The sequence below is a fragment of the Ylistrum balloti genome, unplaced genomic scaffold (assembly GCF_031769215.1).
Source record: "Ylistrum balloti isolate Yb309-2 unplaced genomic scaffold, AGI_CSIRO_Ybal_v1 Utg370406, whole genome shotgun sequence".
In the NCBI taxonomy this organism is placed as follows: Eukaryota; Metazoa; Mollusca; class Bivalvia; order Pectinida; family Pectinidae; genus Ylistrum; species Ylistrum balloti.
Window position 1 is genome coordinate 899,358 of NW_026782277.1, and position 27,204 is coordinate 926,561.

At 35.3% G+C, this 27,204-nt stretch overlaps 1 protein-coding gene across 1 annotated transcript; it reads left to right on the forward strand.

Annotated features, from left to right (window-relative positions):
* Positions 1-295: 295 nt before the first annotated feature.
* Positions 296-27,204, forward strand: LOC132554470 (potassium voltage-gated channel subfamily H member 7-like). The gene is made up of 11 exons (XM_060218788.1): positions 296-394; positions 4,959-5,438; positions 5,869-6,268; positions 13,647-13,846; positions 15,873-15,972; positions 16,396-16,548; positions 18,680-18,873; positions 22,955-23,066; positions 24,342-24,521; positions 24,994-25,297; positions 26,994-27,204. Exons 1-11 carry the CDS (start codon positions 296-298, stop codon positions 27,202-27,204), a joined length of 2,433 nt encoding a protein of 810 aa, XP_060074771.1.

The window sequence follows — 27,204 nt, forward strand, 5'->3', positions numbered from 1 at the left end:
TCACTTAAGTCTGTTGTGAATTATAAGCTTATGAACTGCCATTGGCTTAGAAATACTGCAAGTAACGTAAGCAAAGTGAAGAAGTCTTCCCATATGATAAGACGTGAATTAACAGTAAATTCCTTTTAGTTCAATCTTTGCTAAATTCTTACAAACTTTCACAGTTTGAACTGAACTCAACCATTAAACATTTAACTCTCTTTTTCAAACATGAAACCGTTTTCCGGATAAGATAATCAAATTTTACATTGACCTTTGTTTTTTTTTTATTTTACAGGCAAAAAATAAGATCGTCATGCTGAAAGTACTTAAGGAACTGCGAGGTAAACGGGCATTCCACCCAATATCGGAGGAGGGCGAACGGGAGACGGAACAGCGCAAGGAAGAAGAGCAGGTATGTACCAGTCGTATCGGGTTGTTAACGTCATATCGAAAGCTTAGTGATTAAGACGTTCTAAACACTAGTCCTCCAACTCTGGGTCGCGGGTTATATACCTGTATGGGGTAGTCGACAGGTTTTGGCCGCAGGTCGGTGTTTTTCTCTGTCTTTCCTCAACAACCAAAAAACTGACACGTCCTTTAATGGCCCTGGCTGTTAATAGGACGTAAAGTGACGAAAAGTACATTATATATATATAATTCTGAGATTTCATCTGCTCGGTAACCATGGCGACACATGCATTTCTTGGCATCTTCTCTTCAATTCCTTAGAGATACTATAAACCAATAGCATTATGTGTACAGCTTAACGAGGATTTAAATTGACGCAGAAAGATTCCTCCCAAAACATTTGGATATTCAGTGAATAATCATGAGGAAATTGATGTGAACCTAAAGCAAATTGTGTTTATTTAAGACTTCAGTTGAACCAAACTTATCTCGGAAACACCAAACAAAAAAGTTCCCCTAATCTAATTATGTATAACCAGAATATCACTGCCTACGGCACTTGAGTATTAACAGTTATGTAAACAAATGGAAATTTATTTCAATTATAAAATTATAAAATTTTAAAATAATCAAGTTAGAAATTGGTATTCCAGGGAATTATGAGTGTCAACTGGAAGAAAGCAAATGCACCAACGAGGGTTTATGTAAATCAATTAAGGTTTTCCTCGAATCTGCTTTTAACCTGTTTTCGTTCAGCCCCGAAGGCTATGTAAAATCCATGTCCTAAGCAAAATGTTAAAGCAAATTTTGAAATAAATTGACTATCTCATTAACATTTGCCATGACAATATGTGTATGCGGGGTTTAGTTTGCGTCATTCATTCTGAACATTAATTAGAATTTTCTGTTGAGAATGCACGTGTTTTTTGTTGTGTCGCATACGATGCACTCGGTGAATGTCTCCATTTTCCTTGCAGCTAGAATATTGTTAAATATCAAGGATTGTTATGGACGAGACGGAATCAGAATTATCGTAAATATAAAACCGCATTACTTCCCACAATAGACAAAATTTCCTGTCGGTGCTGACGTCGTTCAGATCGTGTTTCTATGGTGTCTGGAAAATTACGTCATAATAGTAGGCAGATGTGATCAGGCAAAATTTCTCATGCGAAAGACGCGTTTTCTTTGAGTAAACGATTAAGAATAGGCTTTATTCTCTTCTGGTGAATGAACTCTGCTGTCCGTTTTGTAAGCATACGATTACATACAGAAATTCTATATACACTGATATATGTATCCGTCTCAGAGTTCATGACAGGAGGAATAGTCTTCCATTCATCCGTTGTGCTTTTAATACATTATATTCTTCTCATCTCTACAGTCCTATTATCTTTATTTTTGAAATTACGAATATTTTTTTAATAAATAACTATGAAAAAAAACTAGAAAAATTCAGTATGTCAAAATAATTAAAATCCAAACGCTAGCTCAATAAAACTAGAGCAAAAATGAAGAAAAGGAAAATTTACACATAGAGACCCCTGATTAAGTACAATAATAAGACCAGGTGTTCCGGAAGAGTAAGTGTCGTCTGTTTATTATTATACGTCACTAAACGTTACTTACCTCTTATTTGATTGTCATTAAATTTTCAAACGGATAAATCTCATTTTATACATTTTATTGTCATTAGGGTAATCAAGTAACGTTAATAATGTTGATTTCATTTTTCCTCCGATTTAGCCAATTATAGATATATTATTGCCTTCATTATCCAGGCATTTTGAACGGTAGCAGAACAACATCAAACTCAACTAAAAGGTTTATGAGTTTTAATTTTCACATGTGATTGATCAGTCTGTGCTCGCGGTTACTGCAATAAGCGTGAAATTTTATACTTACTAAATATATATCCTTTGAAATATATGTTAAGCTCCTTCAATAGGTGACAAATTATATAAATTGTTGTACGTGTTTCCGCCGTAAGTCAGATTATCAGTATCAGTATATATCAGTAGATAGTAAATTATTTTAATCTGAAAACATAAACTAGATGACAAGCATTCGAACGCGGTCCTGATCAAGAGAACTTTTTTTTCCGTGATGATGGTTTTGTTGTTTTGATGTTTCTAGGGAACATGTCATAAAGATTTTGTCTCAGACAAGATGATTTTGTAATTTCATGTCTTGTAAAAAGCATGTCATTATATTGGACAGTCTATTTATATGATCATATCTGTTATGATGACGTCATCAGACAAACAAACAAACAAAAAAAAAACCGTCTTTAAATCATAACTCATTTCTAGTTGAGTACAAACGTATATTGTTTATCGATACGTAAATTTAAACAATTTGTGAACACAAGATAAATGAAAAACTTGGTGCGCGTTTTATATTCTCAAAACACGTTCACATTTCACAGATATATGCACTTTCAACTTATTGATCACTTTGATACTGTGTAACGAAAATATAATTCAATTTGACAACAGTCTTCAAAAACACGCTATTGAGGAGAAACCTCCTCTGCGAAAAGGAAGCGACAACGTAAAATCGAACGAAAGACTTTTTTTTTTTAATTTTTCAATTAGTGTAGGTACGATGACTACGATAAAATAAATTTCCGTCGAAATTTTCGAAAGATGTATGGCCTCAAAATGCCGACACAGCAATGTCCTCCCCAGATAACGGTCGGGAACCAATAGATCTCATTGATCGCCTGTCAACGTCTGTCTTGTCTCGACTGGGCCAATTCATTAGCGCTGATAAAGTATGGCCACACTTGTAGAGAGACGTGTCCTATAAAATCTATGGAGACCCTGAACTATCGTTTGATTTTAAAAGACGTGTAAATTGGTAGTCAAAAGTTATAGCTTCAGTCATTGTTCGTTTGGATGAAGTCCTGGGACAGTTGGAGATTTAAGATTTCTATGCAGGCAATGAAGTGTCGTGATTTTTAGCAAAATATATAAGGCAGCCCTGATATGACATCGGTTTTATAGAGGTAGGATTGTATGGAGGACCGAAGTGAAGTGTTATTGATCAAAATCCTGTCTCGAGTGTCCTTGATCGTCACAGACTGCTTTCATTGCCTGTTTTCTATTGAGAGCCCATGACATCCACAAAGCTGCCTTTACGATACAAAGTTGTTTTCCTCACCTTCATATATAGAGTCTATGACCTCAAAGATGCCCGAGTCCAAGGTCATTACAAAGTCAAGACCATGATCTTAAAAAAACTGTATGTCATTAACCTTTTCACTAAAAATGCCATTGACCTTCACGGAGCTGTGAGTCCACGACCTTCTAAAAACTTTAGCAATGACCTTCACAAATCTATGTCCTTTAGAAAACTGTATGTCCATGTCATATACAAATGTTTTCCATAACCTTTATGAAAAGTGTCCAAAACATTCCCACAACTTAGTTTCAATAATCTTCATAACCTTATGTGACAGTGACCTTCCTGACGCTGCACGTGTGATCTTCATAAATCTGTGTGTGACATCAGTGACGTTTATGTAATGGATATGTACAGTTTTATCTGCTAATGGGTGAACAGTTATCATTTTAACCTTACATTGATTTCATTTCATTGAGATGTCAAGAGTTTTGGCATTTATCCAAGTCTGCACTTTCCATCTTACATTTTTGTATTGGTGTAAAATCATGGAAGATGAAGTAGGAGTTCCGAAGTGAAAACAAATCTCAATATCATACGTGCATGTTCTTGGTACTTCTACAAAAATCTCTCGAGCACTGCTGCAGACCTGTCAGCAGATGCCATATTGACCGAGAGAAAAAAAATCCCTCCCAGTTTAATATGTTTCCAAGTAATTAACTGATGTCATACAAGGTATCCCCCTTTGGGGAATTTGTGATTGAGGCTCATTTAGGGGTAATTCAAAACAGAAAAACACACAAAACATATTTTTGTCAATGTGAACATGATATGGGCATATCAATGTATATAGTTTTAAGCTTAAAAAAGTTTAGCTTTTAAGAAAAATAAGCTTTTTTGCATATTAGTCTTTGAAATTTTCATTCCCTCAATGATGGCCCTATTTCCTTTTGTATCACTCCGCGTCATGTGACAACTGTGTAATTAGTCTCATATACTGTATATAGTGTGTGTCGTGTTATTCGTGAATTGAAGCTTAATAATTCGCCCTGACGGAATATGTTTGTGTATCGGACCCCAAGTTTCAAATACAAGGTAACGGTATCATGGCATCTTTACAGTATAACAAGACATCAAACTTCTAAGACTTTACACAAGTACAAATAATATATAAAAGTATTGTTGAACAATATAAGATTTGCATATGCCTGATATTATTTTGAAATAAAAAGAAGATAAAATTACCCGCAAGGCATTTCTACCTTCTTCGACTCAACTAGAATAAGTCCAAGAAAGTGGGTTTATTTTCTTCTAAATTTCCTTGATCTCTTTTCTTAAAAAAGATAGAAAAACACTGTTTCCGATATATGGAATCTAATTCTGATATGAACTCACATTTAACTTTAAACCATAATTTAAATAATTTGATTGTTCACCTACAGGCCAAGCCGAAGTCGACTGAGCCAAGCGATGATGAATGTTCCGAGATTGAGTACATCCCTCCGTCAAAACAGCATCAACAACAAACCAAGTTTATCATTCTGCACTACTCGCCTTTTAAGGCCGTTTGGGATTGGATAATTCTGTTTCTCGTCCTCTACACAGCCGTCCTTACTCCCTATGTTGTCTGCTTCCTACTAAATCAGGATGAGACTCGGATGAAGTTGAACCGTGACGCTGCCAGCCGGCTCCAAAACGCCGAGACGAGCAAAGCTGACCCTCTCGTGCTGATTGATCTAATTGTAGATTTGATGTTTATAGCTGATATTTTGATCAACTTCCGGACGACGTACTTACACGACGGTGAAGTTGTGGTGGATCCGCAGAAAATCGCCATAAACTACGTGAAAGGATGGTTTGTGATAGACACCATAGCTGCCATTCCATTCGATCTCTTATTATTTGGCTCCGGCAACTCTGACGTAAGTATGACGTAACCATGACGTAGGACTAATATTCACTTGGAAGTTAAACTGACGCACTTAATTTAAGGATTTTTTTTTCACATTAGCAACTATAGCTTTTTGCGGAATTAGAGTTGCTAAGTGGACAGTGACATGTTGTTGAATTAAAAAAGTTCAGAAAAATATTTAAATATTTCATATGTCTCAAACTTTAAGCCATATCTCATACTAAATAGCAAGTTTCGGAGGCATTATGAAAAAAAAACGATATTTCAAATATCATCAGAGAACTTATCTGTAATCTTGGAAATCTGTTGTTTATTAACGCCGTTTTTCGGGAATCCTTTATAAGATGTTAAGTTTTTCTTGTAAAGCTTCATTTTAATATCATTCGTCAATAAATAAAATTAACTTTTAAACAATTAAAAAAATGTTTGATACTTTCCAGACAATGACGATAACGGGCGTTCTAAAACTGGCTCGTTTACTCCGGTTACTGCGAGTACTGCGGCGTATAGAACAGTTTGCGGAGTACGGAGCGGCGGTACTCATGTTACTCATGGTGACCTTTTCTCTCATCGCTCATTGGCTAGCATGTGTGTTTTACGCCATAGCCTATGTAGAGCGACCACACCTTAAGGCCCGGATAAGCTGGCTTGACCATTTGGCGACTCAGTGCAATAAACCCTACCTTCCCAATGATACCATGAGTGGGCCGAGCATCCGGTCAAAGTATATAACGTCACTGTACTTCACATTTACAAGTCTGACCAGCATAGGATTCGGGAATGTGGCGCCAAATACAAACGCTGAGAAATTGTTTTCGATTTTCGCCATGTTGCTGGGATGTAAGTATAACTTCATTCAACATTATATGACATTTTGAAATTATTTTACAAAATAATAATACTCGTGTTCTCTTTCGTAACCCGTTCCCCGCTTAAATCTTAAACCTCCGAAATATTCCAGACCGGTTAATCTTCTGTCCTCCCTGCCATCATCCAAACGTGAGAAAGGCTTGTTGAAGGCACAAATACTTTCACATTAAGAAAAACATATGTTCTATTCCTAAAGATTTGTCGAAATGATATATTGTAACTACAGTAAAGGATTTTAAATTAAAATTTAATCGATTTCAATAAAGGAAATTACTTCTAAACAAATAGATAACAAAACTGTATTATCAACAGCGATATGATAAAACATTCATACTGACGGATAAGAGATTAAACACAGAAAGTTATGTAAGAAACGGGTCAAAGTTCGCACCGCGCACTTGTTAACATGGTAAATTAACGAAAGAGTAAGGTAGGTGGTAGCTTCAACTAATTATATTAACACCTGAATACAAATCAGTTTTATTTCATAGTTAATCTCTTTAATATTCGGGCTCAAAATAGTTCCTCTAAAAAAAGTATGTATCTTTGACCTCACTTGTCATTGATCGTTTGGAATCCCTCGTACTTTAACCGATTGATCAACGTCGCAAATCTAAGACCGGACGAAAACAGACATAAACTTTTCACAATGGCCATCTCGTCGGAAGCTCTCGCCTGTCATCCGATTGTTTAATGCTATGAATGATGCTTTTCACGTACATCACACAAACTGCAATCAGCTAGCCTTTCCTTCCGGGTGTCCGAAGACAAACATCAATCTTAATGATCACCACGTTCCAATCTTGAGTGATGTCTTTACTCCGTATTATTAAGTCGTTGATGCTAGTCGCGTGGTGTCATTTGTGTGTCCTAAACAAGGTTTTATTGCCACTACTGGTCAAGAATGGTCAAGCCATAGTAATGACCACTTGCTGTGACTGGCCGTTAATGAGTGTTCCTATAGGGGGTATCACTCCATTGTTTGATTCAACACTTCAGGATATTGCTCTGCCGCCTAATGTCAGTCGTCTGCTGGACATCAGGTCAACGTAACAAACTTGTAACTGTGTCAGATTTCCAGATAATATTATCTTCTTGTTCAAACATCTGTGATGGTAACCATTTTTTCATAAAACCTCCTGCATTTTGTTGAACGAACAGTTTAACAAGGTTATAAGATAAAATACATCAAATTTAATCTTTTTTTCCTCATTTCTTCTATCTCTTACAGCGTGGTAACACATTTTACCTATTTCTAAAAATAGAATTTTATTTGGGCTCAATTTACCTCTTTAAATATAAAATCTGATAAAAGAAAACTATCCAGTTAATGCTACAATGGAGGACTATTTTCTCCCGTAAAGATAATTAGGATTATTTAGCTCTGGATAGCAGAATATTGTCTTTTGTGATTTTATTTATTTATTTATTTATTTATTTATTTATTTATTTATTTGCGGTAAAACTAAGATAGTTTCGTATTCTTATGAACAAATGTAAAGATCTTTAATACATGTTTAAAGTAAGAAAGCAAATAAATACATGGATAAATAGATAAACAGATAGAAAATAAATAAATTCTGGCCATCTTCACATTGTCGAATGGTCTGTCAGCTGGTAGTGACTGGTCGATAAGGTCAACAGTGTCTATATCTTTATTGATTACCGGAAGAGAGAGAAGTCGATGTACATCCTACATTATGATTTATGTAAAACCACCTGATTGAAGGTCAAGTGTTCATTTATCTGTCCGGAACTGACCATAACACATATATCACTGAGAATAAATATCAATATTGACCATATAGACGGTCGAAGTGTGACTGCTAGATGGATGTGATTTTGATCTGATTCAATGTGATTCCGGATAACGCTTGACCGATGGTCAAGCTGGCTTGAACACTCAAAAGACAAATGTATTCCCCGCCAATTAATGATGCCTGGGATAAACTGTCCACCTGACGACATCAACACATTTCTCTTTTCGCTTGACCGTTATTTTACTAATGGATAAAAGAGTTTTTGTCCTCTGTTTATAAGTATACATCCTCACTATCAGAATTTTAATTTCAATAAATATTTTCAGTACCAGACTTTCACTTACACTCATGGAAACTATTCTCTGAATTATCATTTTACAATTATTGCTTAATGTTAAACCTAAAAACTTAACATGGCAGTATATTTTATTCTTGGGACAAGTGGTTCGGCTGCGGACTAAGTAAGAAAACAAAAAATTACCTCGGACATAATCGGTATATATCGGAAACTTTAAGTATTTGTCGTTAATCTTCGGGATTAGTCGTAGCTGATCCTCTATTCTCCTTCTCAGGAAGACTATTGGTTCTGTCCTCAACCTTAGGCTTTCTAGCTCATGAAAATGGTGCTTTCAGTATCTCGTGTTCCCTGTTTGTCTGTAAGCATTAAATGGGATTGTCGTCATTTCAGTGTGACGGCACTATAAGAATATGTATCACTGATCCTATCATCCATGCACATACAGGAATGTTAATCATGTATTGCCAAGCTACGATGGACATATTTAACGTTACGTGCATCGCGACAAATATCTGTGTGGAATGTGTTACAAGCTTCACACACAAACACAAAAAACGCTGACCCAATCACGTATAGAATTTTATGTCATTTATAAAACTCCATCTATACGACCCATTAATTGAGAACATGCAGCTTGTCGCAAGTGGAATTGTCTGTCAAATGAACGCACCAAACCATTGTGATCCTGACTTATAACGGAGATGTATTTTCATTCGTACCGGTTGTCTCCCGATCGTATTGGGCTCTTCTTTTATCTAGTAATAAAGCAAGGTCGGCCGGCTGGGCTTGTTGAAGATTGTTAAAGTGGTCTCGAGCTGGATGTGATCCTACGAGACTTATGCGCAAGTAGGTGACAGACGAGTTAAGACCCTTTTTATGACTGCTTTTTATTGCCGTTGATGTTTCCTCAAATGGATAATCAATTTTTCCTTCTCTCGATGACCGGCATCAAACCCGTTGTCTTTGTCTGAAGAGATTAAGAATGGTGGTTAGATAGGACAGCGGTTTGTTTATCTATCTATTTATTTACTTCGTTTTTTGTTTTTTGTTTTTTTTTTTTTATTATTTATTTTTGTTTTTTGTTTTGTTTTTGTTTTTGTTATAATTATCATTTTTTTTATTTTCCCTAAACAGCAAATACAGAATTACGTTTCTCAATAACCTAAGGGATACTACGATAGTTTTGTTTAGAAAAAGTATGTATTTCGTTAAATTGGACTCATGATACCATCGTTCCTTATGTAGACCGATTCCGAAATTTTCCATCATAAGCATTCTTTAACACTCATCCTCTGTGCTGTTTGAATTAACAGATCTAGGATTTTTATCATTCATTGTGTTCCCTAGTCGGTAATGTCATTTCAAACATTTCCAGAATTTTCGGTTGTCAGGAATTCTTAATTGAATAGCAGTTCGGTGTGATAGCGCTGTAAATCGGCATTGAATTGTTTCATCATTCATGGACATTCTCGTAACGATAAAAATATGCCTAATGTAGGGAGCCAGAAAGAACGAAAGAAAGAAAGAAAAATAGAAAGAAAGAAATCCACTTCTGTACACTAAACGCAATAGGAACATAACATAATGTCTTTCGAATCAATTAGAAAGAGAAAAATAGTCAAATAAATAAAAAATAAAAGAAGGAATGTTTGATTGTTTGATGAGCGTCCAATTTATTGCAAACAATCAAATATGTTGATTAACGTTTCCTATCAGAAGTTAGAAGAATGAGCTGAATCAGATTCTACACCACGACAGTTAATTATCCTGATGGGAAAACCTTGTGACAAAATTTTCAAAATTGAATCGAAAGTCATTAATAATACATAATGTTATCTTAAAATTTCTTTTCTGCCTCCTATTAGAAAAGCGTTACTCGTCAAGTGGCGACAACTATACAAAATGTTCATTATAATGTAAATAAGTTGGTTTGACAAATTTGTTTAGTCGCAACTCCTGTGCTTTTGCTAACTAAATACACTGCGTGGAAATTAACTAAAGCAAATGCATTTTACGAGGACCATAATTCATTTATGCGACAGAAACCGAAGCATGGTGGCAATTTTCTATTTAATCGTCAACTTTATTCGATTGAACAAAACGACAAGTAATGAGAAAATTCAACAATTGCAGCAACAAGTTTAGTTGAATGATTTAAACTTATGCTGGGGAGAAATATTCCGGAAAAATCAACTGGTTCAACCCTTACTTTATCAAAGCGAGTTAAGCTGATAACGGTTCTTCGCAATGCGTTTCCGATTTTAATCCACAGTTTCGTATTCACGACCACACTTCCGAAGACCCACAAATGCTGTTACGTATTTGTTATCGCGAGTTGAAGACAGTAATTACTATATAGGGATGCTAAATCGAGTTATTAATATAACAAGATGTGTTTTACCGAATAGTGAACACAATTTAGAGCCGCCATTTCGTTCATAGTGCTTCAAGTGCTTTTAAAGTTTATGGGAATTTTATAATATATGTCTTCGATGTCGAACAATTATGGTTCTGAAGAAAATCTCTTAATTTTTTATCCTGACCGAAATTGTGTTGTAATTCGCAGCAGACGTAGAAAATAGCTATTACACTACATGATGTTGATGTTGAGAAGAGTAAAGGCCATGTCAAGGAAATTATATTTTTTCGATATTTCCGGGTTTTTTCTTTGTTATTTTTTCAATTTTTGTTATTGTTGTTTTTTATATATATATATTACAATATAACACTAAAATACCATTCCCTAAGAAAAGAGAAGAAACCTCACCCCTCAGTCAATAGGAAGGGTTCAAACTAATTGCTCATGCAAGACATCATATTACAGACCTTTTTCTGTCATTCCAAAAACACTTTTAGTATATCCTATTTCATATATCAGTTTCGATAAAAACATTAAAAATCGTACAATAAGTATGGTGGTGTTATTCATGCAAAAATGAAAAGTGGCGATAGAAAAACTACGTACTGTAACTTTCAAACCTAAGACAAAGATGCATGCCATTCATATTTTTGTCGGAAGACAATGCAGCATAACCCATAATTCTCCTTAAGCGGTTCGAATTCTTAATCTGGAGTGTAATGTGTTGTTTTTAGGATAGTTTTCACGTTTAAATGCATGTATGTAGATCATCAGAAATTTACAGTCAGTTTAATTCGTCCCTCAAAGACATCTTCATTCTATCTTTTTTCTCTCTGATCTTTTCGGACATACCACACACTTTAGAAATTAAATATACACAAAACGAAACGATTGGAATTATCTAAGAGTGAAACAAATCTGGACAAGCCAATAGGAATTATAAAAATACATTGAATTCATTGTATATAGTAATGACTTAGATTGGTAAAGAAATATGAATCCGGTTTTAGAAATAGATTGCAAATTAAACATATCTCATTGTGGAGCGAAGCAAATAGCGAGCGGCAACAAAAGCTGGAATTGTCTTCACGGACAGTGAGACTAGATTTAAATACAATATACATATAATTAAACAGAGAACCAGAAACGGTCAATTTAATCCGGACCATTCTAAATGACAAAACTGACTGTCGGGAAACACCAGCAGACAATTTACAATCTTAGTCGCAATTTAAAAAAATCCAGAACTACCCTCGCTGACATTGCCTGCCTGGTAATGAACCGTACATGGCCACATCTCAATACTTCAAAGAATTTAATCAAAATGTCTCCGCTATTTTCCCCCGTCACTGTTTGGTTCGCCTTCGGAGAATAATCTCGATTTCGCGTGTTACGTGGTACCTCGATTTTATTACATTATTTCAATTAAATTTTGATCCGCATTTCTCTAGCTGAGAAATGTAAACGCCCGCAGCCATTATCCAAGTAATTCCGGCGAAGACACGAAGACCAAAAGACCTTTGATGCAAACATACGGTGATGTCGACAGCTATAGTAAGGTTTCAATGAGTGATGAACTTAACCGGGGGATACACGAGGTACCAAGGGGTTAGAAAATGTTATCTCTGATATTAGAAATCTTATTTTTTTGACGATCCTGTGCCAAGCCGTTGGTGTTGTTTGACAGGCAGTCATTGACAGATTGAAAACTATTAGATATTGCTTTCGGAGATATCAGTCTGATAGAAAATAGCTGATTAGTAGACTGTTGAGAATTGTGGATCAACTCCGGATTTACCGTAAAATATCGTCTGTTATCACATTTTGAAATAAAAAGTCTAACTTAGATGAAATGGAAAATATCTTCTACCTCATATTATGTCCAGTGAAAAAAATCACCATTTCTCCCATTGCGGTTGCAGTAACGAAGATGAGTATCATTATTTTTTTCATTTATTCGCAATTTTCAAATTCAAAAACAGCTCTAATTCTCTATCGGCGTTGGTATCCAGCAAGTTCCGCATGTGAAAATATGTGAAAATATTTTTAAATAATAATAATAACCAAAAGACCAAATAATACCTGAATTTCCAGAGCATATCGGATTTTTCTAAACATGAAACCAACAACGGACAATCACAGACGGAAACTAGGATCGTATGTTTAAGACATGTAAAGTGTAGTCTCGTGGACGTATTCGTGCGTATTAACAAAAAGAGCCGTTTTCATAGGATCAGGTGTCTTGGTGGGCAAGCCAATTCATTATTGGCTTGATTTCTTGCTTTCTATCAAATCCCTCAACATATAGACAACAAATTTATCTTATTTATCACGTCTGTGTCAGATTGAGTTTTAGTAGTAAGGAATAAAAGAAACACCCTGGTTAAGCTTCTTTTTTACTTTTTTCTCTGATTATGATACTCACAAGTTAAATCCAAATAAATAGACATCATGGCAAAAGTAAAGTCAGGAATACTAAAATTGCGGATTTTTGCGGAGCGTGATTAAGGAGGCGAATGCAGGAAAAATATATTCCAGATAATAATGAAACACATTAAAACGACCTTTGAGTTTGGTACCAATAGCTTTTGATAGCTGTTGGTATCTTTGGTGATTCTGTCTGTACTACTGATTGTAGTCTTTGTCCAGTTTATTAACATGGTGTTGCCATCCTTGGTTAGGTCTAGAAATCATTATCAAATCTTATAGTGTAACATTCCCCAAGTTTTCCAAGTGCCGCCATATTTGATACATTTTACACTGCTCATGATAATAAGTTCAAGCTTATGTTATATCACCATGCTTTGCTGAATGCCACCATATTTAATTCACAATAATTAATTCGGTATATCCCTCAAGTGCCGCTATATCTGATTCATGTTTCGCCTTTCGTCATTATTTCATCTAATTTCGTTTTGTTACACTCCCCAGCTCTACTGAGTGCCGCCATATTTGGAAACGTCTCTTCGATCATGTTACGTCTGTACCAAGGTTCGGATGAATACCAAGAAAAAGTTGAAAGCATTAAAGAATTTATCAACTTTCACCAGTTACCAAAAAACATGGCTGGTCGACTCCAGGAATCCTTCCAACACACATGGGCCTACACTAACGGTATTGACATGAGTAATGTAAGTACTACCTACCACAGTTATCTCCCCTGATAAAACATGACTCATTTTTCCTTTAGCAATAAAGATATTTCTTAAAACATTAATTCGGGAATTTTCTGCTCCAATCTTCATAATTAGTTTCGAACTTTGTTGATATATAGAAGTTCTACTCATAACTTCCGTCTTTTTTTGTTTTATCTAGTTTTCTTTCTAACACTTGATTGCTGACTACATCAATTGATTATTCTGTGTTTACTACGGTATAATAGCGTAATGTATGGGAAATGAGAAGAATGCCCTTCAGAATGTTGTTTCTCAAAAATGTTGTATCGATAATTTCCTCTTTCATTTCCTTATGTCACAGAAATAATGATGTACGAGAGAGACCAGCTAATCCTGTCTTTTCTCGAGAGACTTGATAAATTCCCTAATCGGGAACGTGAGTGATAACCGGAAAAGAACGTTTTTCTTTTCGTTACATAATTTTTTTACATACAGGTTTCCTGCGGATTATCAGTCAAATTAGTAATATCTAGCTCTGCTGCACATATCTCGTCCCCGCGAGACTAATTATAGAAGAATTCATCCTCACTCGATGTCAGATTCACGTGAAAGCTTAACCATACTCTGACTTATAGAACTCGGAAGACAAGCGTTTAGTTGAGACAGATAATTATTTGTTTTAATGGATCTTCTGATTCATTGATATTTAGGCAATAATCAAAACGCCGGTTTGGATTTTTTGGATTATTATTTATAGATTTATACGCATGGAACGATAACATTATGCATTAGCAAATGTAACTCATTTAGATCAACGAAAATTCTGTCGCGAAAATTTCAAAATAATTATACATCTATGTAAATGTTATTGATGACTGTGTTTTCCAAATGAACAATAGTATCGTTTTTTGTGATTTTGACAGGAAAATTTCTTTCAATTTAACTTATTCTTCAATTAGATACAAAAGAAACAGAAAAGTGATCATCCTCCATCGTGTTTTCGTTAACATTACGCTTTATCACGTGATCCCAGAGACAGATAATAACTGACGGAAGCCAAATGAATTGTAAATAAATAGGAAAAAGTACAATATAGTTTGAAAATAATATAATAAAATATTGATATTTGTATTTGTGACAACCCATAGTCATCAAAATATACCCTGATATACTGGTCAAGTTCCATTTTAATGGTAGTCATATTTTGGCGCATGAAACGTTTCGTTGACTTCGCTTACAGATGTTTCATACGTATTTTTTGACAATGAAATACAGAAGTCATCACTTCGATGTTGATAAAAGAAATGTTATATTTAACCAATAAGATGATGTCCTGTGTGAGTATTCCATGGAAACTGTGTGCTTTTACAAGCCTTTGCACTATTGAGGCACAAGTAAAATTAACACGATTTAACGCATTAACATATATTTTTACACAAGCTGTACATATCCATACAATCTTCCGCGGGTTGTTTATTTACTTTTGATTCACTTTTTTTATTTATATTTATCTTTAAGTTTAACGGCCATGATGTCCGCTCGCATGGCCTTTCAGATGAAGATAAAAGATAGGAAAAGTCAGTTGAAGGAAGAAAACATTAAGTGAAAGAAAAAAAATGTGAGAAATGAATGTAATAGAGGTAGAGTCTACTGTTCCTATGACCTGCATATAACGTTTAACAGGTCGCACCTGCTGGACTAATAAATCATCCGAATTCGTCAAAACTCGGATGATTTAGTTCACAATCATCCTTAATTAAACGAAATCTCAACTGCCACAAAAAAGCATTACGTCCGCGAAGGAAAAACTTCACTTATGTAAGGTTTTCCTATGGATAATTTTAAGTTAAGAAAAATTCTTTAAACTAAGGATGATTCATGAAACTGGGGCCTCAGCGTCTGTCACATACAATCAAATGAAGAGTCTAGCACCTTTCAGTGCAAAATGTACCGAATAAGCTTACTATCATAATTAAAACTGCGTAAGATATTTATTTTGCTTCGTATTTAATTAGACACTGCTATTTTTATTTCTTATCAGGTTTTGAAAAATTTCCCCGACTGTCTACAATCAGACATCTGTCTTCACCTCAATAGAAATCTTCTCAACAACTGTCCGGCGTTCAAGGGAGCTAATCCAGGTAGGAACTCGCTGAACGATATTTCCTATCTCACTTTTATCAGACCACAAAATTTACAATGATGGTTGGTACATTTTTTATCCCGATTAATTCTAGGAATCTAGCAGCTATACTTTGGGCCGGCGGTACGCTGGGAGGGAGTGGTGGTGGGGTGGGGGTGTGGGGGTGGGGAGGGGGGGGTGGTGGATTGATTAATTGTAATTCAGTTTTATCTTTGGAACATTTTATGTAAGCTTTAATAACAGTGTACATCCCTACCACCTGGTTTGAAAAGTAGCTTTCTTGCCAAACCTCAATGACATTTGTGTTTTTTACTTTTTTTTGCACTTTTTGAAATATCAACGAACACTGGAATGTGACTTATATGTCTTTTGATTTATTCATGACGTTCTGTATCAAACCTGAGTCTTACATCTTTTTCAGGCTGTCTTCGTGCCTTATCTATGAAGTTTAAAACTACGCATGCGCCACCCGGGGACACACTCATACATCCGGGTGATATTTTGACGGCTATCTACTTTATAGCACGTGGATCCATAGAGATTTTAAAAGAAAACACGGTCATGGCAATATTAGGTAAGACTTATCTTACCTTACGGTAAAAATGTCGCTGGACATGTTTTTTGCGGAATGAAATGTACAGTGAATATCTGTAAATTAGGATTGGTTACTGTAAAATTATATATTTTCGTGAAAATCAAATTTTACGGTTTTTTAAAAATATGCATTTTGATCGGTACGTGATATCATGGATAAATCTCCTTTTATTCACTATTATTATATATAATCCACGTCAACATTTATTTGCTTAACATTTCGTGGATTAAGCGTTCCCATGGATTAACGAAAATAAACCTACCACGAAAATTAATGATTTTATAGATAATAGGAACACCAAAAAGGAAAGAAAGCAATACCACACTGATAACTGTATGGAACTGCTAAAACACTTAATAACATTCATTAATACCAAGGATAATCATTTCCTACAAGGGAGCTGTTTTTACGATTTCACTGCAGCCATCTTTTAATCAAAACCTTAAATAGGCTTTCTGAAATATGAAAGATTCATATATCTTTAAAAGTTAAATCAACAAGAGCACGAAGTTTGAGAATGTTGTCGCAATATATTGGCTGTATTTATCAGATTGAATTCCAGAATCCAGAATCCCTTGTAACGTTAGAAACATCAGAACTCTCATGCGACAATGTTTAATGATACAGAGAGATAACTTGCCAATTATTTGTATTCGTGGTTATTGTTCTCACCAATCAATAAATGTCGCATTCCTAATCAATTCCTGTTACATTTTTTTTTAGTAAAATGTATTTTCAATTTCCAGCTACTCACTGACAGGAAAATATTCGATATGGTACAAACAAGAAATACATGGAATGTAATGGAATTGACGCGATGTGTGGATAGGCAAATAAAAAATCGGACGCAATGTTGAAGTTTTACCGTAAGGCGAATTACCATATCAAGTATACACTGTATAAACGAGAGGCATTATATCGAGGTTACAATGTATAAACGAGAGGCATAATATCAAGGTTACAGTGAATAAACGAGGGGCATTATATCAAGGTTACAATAAATAAACGAGGGGCATAATATCAAGGTTACAGTGAATAAACGAGGGGCATTATATCAAGGTTACAATAAATAAACGAGGGGCATTATATCAAGGTTACAATAAATAAACGAGGGGCATTATATCGAGGTTACAATGAATAAACGAGGGGCATTATATCAAGGTTACAATGAATAAACGAGGGGCATTATATCGAGGTAACAATATATAAACGAGGGGCATAATATCGAGGTTACAATGAATAAACGAGGGACATTATATCCAGGTAACAATATATAAACGAGGGTCATTATATCAAGATTACACTGTATAAAGGAGATGTGTTATAAAAGGTAACATTGTATTAACGATATACAGTTTATATCGAGGTTACACTGTAGGACTATAGGCGTTATATCGAGGTTACACTGTAGGACTAGAGGCGTTATATCGAGGTTACACTGTAGGACTAGAGGCGTTATATCGGGGTTACACTGTAGGATGAGAGGCGTTATATCGAGGTTACACCGTAGGACGAGATGCGTTTACCGAGGTTACTCTGTAGGACTAGAGGCGTTATATCGAGGGTACACTGTAAGACGAGAGGCGTTATATCGATGTTACACTGTAGGACGAGAGGCGTTATATCGAGGTTACACCGTAGGACGAGATGCGTTTACCGAGTTTACTCTGTAGGACTAGAGGCGTTATATCGAGGGTACACTGTAAGACGAGAGGCGTTATATCGATGTTACATTGTAGGACGAGAGGCGTTATACCGAGGTTACTCTGTAGGACTAGAGGCGTTGTATCGAGGTTACACTGTAGGACGAGAGGCGGTATATCGAGGTTACACTTTAGGACGAGAGGCGTTATATCGAGGTTACACTCTAGGACGAGAGACTTTATATCGAGGTTACACTGTAGGACGAGGGGCGTTATACCGAAGTTACTCTGTAGGACGAGAGGCGTTATATCGAGGTTACACTGTTAACGCTTTGTTTTGTATGGAGGTCATATTCATGTTTAATTGTGATAGTATACAAAACTTCTGTGTTGACTAAATGTTGGTTGAAGTTGATCACATTTATGTTGTGATATATTAAATAAAATCTCTGTTTTGTGATGGCCAGGTAAGGACGATATATTTGGAGCTGACATGAAGGACACAGCTACCCCTGGCAAGTCACTGTATTTCGTACGAGCTCTGTCATACTGTGATATCAACAAAATTGAGATGGAGGATTTAAAGGTGGTTCTACAGACATACACAGACTTCACAAAAGAGTTTATGGAAAAGTTTCAAGTCACGTTCGACCTGAAAAAGGTAAATAAAACACTATCAACATTAAGTTATTACAAAGAGAAAGCCGAAAAGGTGGGCGTGACTTTCCAGTTTCGGATTTCCCAATGCGCTATATTTAGACGGTTTGGCTGGGGGTATTCCCCACCAATTTTGCCAGTCCAAACTGACCACATCATAGATATTTTGATGCTTATAATAGTTTTAAAAATCATGAGTTTTTAAACGATATAGGACAGCAAAGGAGAGATAACAAGCAACAATGAGTAAAAAATATGTAAATATCAAACATTATAAAATATAGACATTAAAAATCAAAACCTTGGAATAAAAATCACCTCAAATACTGTTGAAAAATCATTAAATGATTCAGAGAGAAAACGTTACTGACGAACACGTCCTTTAAGCTCTGTAGAGCAGTTCTATGAAATAAAATCATGAGAAATTTAAATGAAATTTAGATTTCTGAAGTTGTGGGAACATTCATGAATCTTGGCTGTGAAACAGTACATATGAATTTTGTACTATCGCTGCCGTCCTTTTTACTTGCAAACTTTGTTAGGAATCAACGAATATCCTATAAAAAAGAGAGTCTGTTTCCGTCCTGTGAAAGTCTGGTTATCCTTAGGAAGGCAATTTACGATAAAGGCATGTGAACACACGGGAATTTATATATTCTTTTAAATTTTAATTGTATTGGAAAAGTTCTGTAGAAAATAAAATACATACTGTCAATATTTAGACGTTCACTGTTTTGCGTTAGACCATCAGCTGCCGGAAAGGTTACAGTAAAGAAGTTGTTTTGAATTAAGCAAATATTTTTTATATAGTTAAAGAAAGATGCCAGGCCGGCGTCAGAGTAAACTCAGTTATGTTGGATCCCCGGGTATACCTCCAATGCCTGAACACGCGCTTATTGTGTTTTAAAATGAAATTACACACATATTAGAATCACGTAATCGATGTGTACATCACAACGCCGTAGTTTCGTATGACAATTACACAGAAATCTTGTCCTTCCGTTTTACAGACATGGTTTCGAATTAAATTTACTAACATTTCCCTCTCGGTATTCGATATGAAAACAAGTGTACATTGAATCAAATTGATCTGGATGGAAACGGAAATGTAATCGTGGTGCTTTAGTAACAGATGTCAGCAACTATTACATGTCTTGCGTCCACGAAAACATGCAAATGGAGGAAATGTGAAATGAGATATGCTAAAGGATTACCTGAAATCTTTAACATCCAGACTGAAAGGAAATCGAATCTGCTGCTGTCACCGAGAGGCCATAGAAAGGGTTTCATTTTATCACTATCTTCTTTTTTGTAAAGATAAAGTATCTCTCGATGTCTTAGCAAAATCGTAATTCTTATTCCAAATTTGTGAAGTCAGGGCGGGTGAAGCATAGAGAAAGAACGATTTGTAAGGAGGCATGCAACAAAGTACCCGGATTTCCTTATATAAGTCATGCCTTCCCCATTAGCGACACCTGCCGTGTAAATCTAAAACCAAATTTCACTAACTGAAAATGAAAATATCTAAAATTACGTTCCTTTGGTTGTCAATTACAGAATGTGTTCGTTGATAGTTAGTGTTGTTTAATGGTTCATTTCTTACACATTCAGTTTTTACCATTGTCGGCGATTGTAAGGGGTCTCCTGCCCGACCAGGTAGATATTCCTAGCGCCCATCCAGCCGAGCCTATGTCATTTTATACAACTCATTTGAAATAATAGCATTTATAGTTTGACGAAAGTTTACCTTTCTATCAAATTATTACTTCATTAGAAATGTAAAGAAAGGAATTGTAAAACGATAATATATTATTTGTATAATATCATATTACAGGTATAATTCTATATTACATATTGAATTAATGTTTGAAAACCTTTTCTATGTCAATTAAGGAATTACACATCTATGAAAATATACATTTAAAATATATATGTATGTGCTAAAACATTTCTGTTTGGCTTCTTTATTCCATGTTACAGATGAAACTCTATCAGTATCGTGTATGACGTAAATATCACGTGACTGTTCTATAGCGTCAAGCCAATGTAATTAATTCTCGTACATATGGCTAATTTGATGAGAGCGAAGACTTCGTCAGACAAATCAATAGATGTTGAATAACCTCCGAAACGTTATTCCGTGACAATGACTATCGGATCATATATAACATGTACGGCACCGTTATGTGCATTTCTCTGTAAAAGATCTTCTAACAATTTGATGAATGTTCATTCCGGAAGAATTCTTAATGGAAAAAGTGAGTTAAAGAATGATTTCTCAACAGTCAAAATTTCGTTAAAATAAAATTAGATGTGTAAAGCATCGCGTGAGTTGTGAGCATGGTTTCAAGAAACATTTCGCATCGTTATAGAATTTGATTAAGCAAAGAAAGTTAAAATAATATTCAAATTTTATAATTTTAAAAACAACGGTTGGAATGTAGAAAGGGTCAGGTTTTATGTATTGTCTAAGATTTTATTTCCAAATGTAAAGTTGATAATAAAATTCGCTTTAAACAGAAATTTTCTATCTACCATTTATCATCATGTATTTCAAACTTGGCGCATGTGTGGCATTTTATTGCCGTGGCGATGTGGAAATCCGTTAACGATCTCCGGAAGCATCATGTTCTCCACATAATTCACGTCCCATATTCCAAACAATTTGGTACTGGTACATATACAATATGAAACTGCTAAAGATAATATACTCGAATTCAATTCCAAGATTTACAACACGATGAATAAAATCTCGATCACATTTTGGTCAGCCTTAAGTGGTAGTCAGATGTGGGAAAGGGGGTGGGGAAGAGCTAGACCTGGACAATAGGGAGATAGAAGGGTTTATAGCATCACTCCAGCATAGCTTCCAACTAGATTACTCAAACGGCATTTTTCCGCGGAGATTCTCTTTGATTTAAGGGTGCACCTACTACAGTCGCCCAGCGTAATAAGATCCATAGATTTTGGTTCAATAGAGTAGGATATCGATGTGAATATTTCCTGTACTGACCCAAAATTGGTCGCCATAACCTTCTTCATGGACATTGTGGTATGGAAAGTCTGTGTCTTTGTAATTGTTGTCATTGAGTCGATTCCGAGTTTTCATCTTTGTTAACTTCCTTAAAATGAAAATCATCTAGGTTGACGCTGTGTCGAGGTAGCTAGGCACCACTTGTGGTGATTCCCGATTGCTACATGACGTCTGAAAGCATTCTTATAACGTACCTTGCACATGCCTTGGAGTGTAGTTTGCCTTGAAGTGTGTCGTGTTTTGATAAATATGAAAGAACAGATGTTTCTACTTACTTATCGACAGTATTACGTTACGCCTTTTTCCATCACCGGTTTGTAGAGAGTGTCAATAATTTCAGTACTACTTGGTAACCGTCCTTATCAGGAGCCACCTTCTTGACTTTCTCTGTGGAATCCTTCACTTAGCGTTTGATATTTACCGCAGAAAGGGAATATTCCATATAAACGATATTTAATCACTCTTCAAACTTTGTGATCCTCCCTTCAGGACTTGAACAAGCTCAGCTTAGTTCATCTTACCACTCACTCGAAATATCTCTATCGAGTGAATCAAAATGTGTAGCTACGACAAAGATGCGGGTTTGGTGTGGCGCATTTTACCACTGTACAGGAAAAAAATAAGTGAGACTCAAAAATGTTTGAAATGTTATCGTAGTCTGTATATGGCATATACAGTGGAAACATCAACAGGCAGATATATATATTTTTTTCATACATGTCTGTTAGAAAAACATAGGGCCAAGGACACTTCCATGTAGGATCCCATTGTTAACAATTTTAAGTTCGACAGTCCCGAATGTATTGACCACATCTGTATAGTATCATACATTTCTATCATGTCTCTCCACAGCGGTATGTCCAAAAAGCTATGAGATTGAATTTAATCTCTTTATTTACTCAAAATGCATTTCTTCAAAAAAAGTTCAGCTCAATAATATAGACCTGGAATACAACTTTCGATTTCCTTTCACTCGTATTTCTTAATCTCTCACTCTGTGGCACGTTAACATAATGTTATATATTCATTATATATGGGAACTATTTTTCAGGGCACATTACTCCAATGTAAGAGCAAGCCAAAGATGGAAGACGAGACGTTGAGATTCATCCGCCAAAAACGGCCAAGGTTACAGTGTAAGCGTCGCCGGATGGACGGACATGGTATTCATTTTTGCACTGATGGTGCTATTTTTTTGTAATATAAACTGACCGTCATCAAGCTGAGGATGAATGCTTATGTTTGCAGTTACCAATATATTGACTATCAAATGTATTCGTTATTGACATCGTCGTGATTCTCAAGGATGTATGAAGCTTAGATTCCAAAACTTTCAAAAAATTCAAATTGACCAAGACGTTAACTATGCTGTCGCAAAATGAATTCAAGTAGAAGATCTGAAAACATTCATATAAGGCACTTCACTGTAGGTTTTAAGCTCAACCATATATAACAAATATGTATAAAATGCAGAAGTATATGATATAATGTCTACAACTTTTTATATCATATTTCAAGTCAAGCATGACATTCATACATCTTTACGATACAACTCAATGGGTACAGTTATGACGTCATAGGGAATTTAATTTACAAGATGTTTAAGAAAATGTCTATAAAAATAAATGGAGGGGGTTCGTTTATTGATTTACCAACAATTTGGCAAATCAGGAAATCAGAATATAAGAGGTTAGTTCAATAGTTTCGTATAAATGTATAGATAACTAATGGACGGGGTTCTTCTTTTCTCTTCGTCTTCTTCATTACCGGGTCTATATTAACACTTTCTAAAGGAATATAACATATCAATTCCATGATGTTCACATTTTTAAGATCATTAAAATTGAAACGGACAAAATGTAGTCAAGAAAAAAGTTTTATCCAGATGTAGACGTAATAAAAGCCCTAAAGGACAAAATGAATTTCACTCCAGAAACACCTCAGTTAAGATCTCTCTATCTGGTCTAAAATGTTTTACCCAGACGACGGAACTAATTGAACTTCGTATATTGTTTGTGTTGTCTATGCTTGGGACCATCAGCAGATGCTTACCGGAAGTAACCTGATGGACAGGTCGTACCGGTATTGAATCAATCAGTCCAAATCAATTAACAGACTCTGTTAGTTTCCGGCAGAGACACGGTTGCTGATAATGCCGGAACGTTTTCGAAACATTCCGGAAGTTTGTGAAATTATTACGGGAAGTGGTCCAATTCATGTTCTGTGTCCAATTGAAAACCGTAATACATAATATCAGTTGTTCCATTGATTTGTGCTCATTACTGGCACCTCCAAGCATCCACTGCGTACAACAATAAACGTAAACCGGAAATTCAGCATATAATTTCCGGAAATGACGCGAAAAGGAACGGACATTCTGTGATATATTGAGCATTAGGAAAAAGTGTAGAAGGCTGTATGTAATTGATTTTTAACAGGGCGATCTAGTTTCCAAAGGAGGCATGGTGATAGAAAAATTGGAACTTTAGCGGAAAACTCAGGAAGTGACGACGAAAGGCCCGGAATTGTTGAGATGTCGGCAGAAGGTGCTATTGATGACGATGTCGATGCAACTGAACATGAAGTTACAAGGAAAAACTCCATGGGGTCAATTGCAGGTGCTTGAGATTTTGAGACTATTTTGTTATCTGAATTTGTCTTAAATAATTACCAAAATATTTGTCAGGTTATCGCATAAGAATGTACAATTCATTTAATATTGAATAACAAAGTAGAAAATTTGATACGTTTACTATAATCATTAGCAACATCAAACTGAAATTAAAAACCTTCGTAAATGACAATAGCGAGCTGTAACCATACAAAATCAATGTCATTTTATTAACAAAAACACACTGCAGCACCTTGTACCAGTAAATCCGTATATGATAAATAAAAAATGGAGGTAGAGTTATAATAAATGGCAAAGATTTCAACAAAAGAATTCAATAAAAGCGAAATAAAAACCCACCAAAAATCACAAAATACAAAATTATCCAAAACAGGGCGTTCCTTGGTGGATCGGAATTTTTTTTTTTTTTTTTTTTTTTAAATATTTTAATATTTAATATTTTCTTCTGGTTACTTCAGTGATGACGAATTTCTTCAACGCGGTAGCATCCAAAGCTAGAAAGGAAAAAGGAAAACGATCCATACTGCAACGACCACACGGTTACGCTCCAAAATATGACGTCACATCGAACGGGCTAGCGTCACAGCACCAAGGCTTATCACCAATTGAGTCTAGTGTGACGTCATATACTCCAAAGTCGCTGTCTAGTTCAGGACCACAATGGAGATTTTCTAACATCGATTTTGAGATCCAGCAACATCCTGAAAAGGGCAACTTACAAAGCCTGAATGACATCGACAACCGACTTGAGGGTCTGCACGAGTAAGTAGCAGTTGGCATTGAAGTTTTTAATCTCAAAACACATTTCTAAATGTTCACTATTATTCAAGAAAGTATAACCCAACAAAAGAAAATCAAGGTTATGCAATATAACACATTATGATTTAGAAATGTATTGTTGTCTGCTAGGGAATATTTGTAGCTCGTTAATAGCAGATGAACATTAAAGCTGCAAGCATGGCGAGGCCACTCAATAATGTTTCCAATAAGGGTTTCAGAAAGAAGTCGTGTCATTAGTAACGAGGGATAAACTAATTCTGTGGAGCATACCGATACAGAATATCTTGTTAACGACTTGATTAGATTTAAACTTAATTTTGTTTCATCCAGTGTCGAAATTTTCCTTAATAACAGCAAAAACTTGCTTTATGAATGCAAATAAATGAAAATATTGGTAATTAATGACTAAGAAAAAAACGAAACTATTAAATGAATGAGGGTTTATTTGGAAATAACATCTGGCTGAAACCTAATAATACTAGCTTTATGATTGTGTATGATTATCGGAAGGTATGAACGATCTGTTTACGCATTTGCCGCGCTCTCCTTTATCGTACCAAAACAATCAAGAAAATATCAATATGTAAACATAATAATCAAAATCATAATCCAAACACAGATTCAGATTCAGTAAAACTAGGGCAATATGAACAACAGAAATGTTTACACGAAGACTCTAGATGAACGGAGAATGCCAGTAGTTCCGGATGAGTAAGCGTCTTCTGTTTTGTCAACATCAAAATCATCAAGAAAATACCAACATGACAACATTATTCAAACTCAAATTAAATAAAACTTGGGCAAAATATGAACAAAAGAATGATTTACACGGGCCTCATGTACAATGAGTATAAAACCCGGTGTTCCGGAAGAGTTAGTTTCTTCTGCTTCATCAACGACAGTTGCCATGTAAACTTTGGTCAATCCAATTGAACAATCTCAAATGAGAGCCAGGTATACAACAACCAAACCAACAGGCAATCTAACGAGCATCAGCTTCATGTCGCACAACGAAATAGAATATTTCTCAATGAGATCACTATGGCGACTATAAAACTTCCCCATAATTTTCATCAACCTCTATCTTTTGAACCCTTGTGTTACGAGTTTTTCAGTCAGTTGTCGCCTTTTTTGCACGAAAATCGTGATAATGGGAACAGGTCCTAGAATATCGAATCAACTTTGACATGTAAATATCATAGGTTGGAGATGCAGTGATATTGCTATCCAGAAATGGAAAATTCACGATAGGGAAAATGAAATCATCACGTTTATCATACAGCTTGATGAAAAGGTGTCGATGTTGGTTTCGTTTAAAGTGTGGAATAGCATGTATTGAAACTCTATTTTTGCAAATATCACTCACACAATTGAATCTCAAATCAAGGATATATACCTTATATCAAAAACAGCAAGAAACAAGTGAGCATAATCATAATCCAATCTCATGTTCAATTAAGCTAGCGCAAATAATTATGATCTTAAGTCAGTTTAAATCGACAACTCTTGAAAACGTCCAAGGAGAATTAGACCGTAAAATATTAAGTCCTCTAATCCGAAAGTGTAATGAAATATGTTAGAAAACGTCATGTGATCATTTTCTTTTGTTGACATAATGTTTACATTTTTTATGTTTCTATGTCACGTATATTATAATTTGTGTTATTATGTATTTCAGACGAATGAACAATTTTGAAAACGAACTATTTAATACTGTTGACGCCATCTTAGATATACTGGGTCACAAGCCAACTTGTACAAGGGACACTGTGGACCAATCCACGTCCAGTTCTACTCAGATAAAAACAATAGACCGCCCTCCACGTCCTAAGGGTGCAAGGCTGATAAAGAATGCCACGGAACTACAAAGAGTGATCGAAAATATGTGA

Bases quoted from the DNA above. Each gene is read 5' to 3' on its own strand.
- LOC132554470 (XM_060218788.1), top strand. From the start codon at position 296: ATGCTGAAAGTACTTAAGGAACTGCGAGGTAAACGGGCATTCCACCCA. The intron at 395-4,958 runs GTATGTACCAGT...GTTCACCTACAG, and splicing joins AGCGCAAGGAAGAAGAGCAG to GCCAAGCCGAAGTCGACTGA. The intron at 6,269-13,646 runs GTAAGTATAACT...TACACTCCCCAG, and splicing joins TTTCGCCATGTTGCTGGGAT to CTCTACTGAGTGCCGCCATA.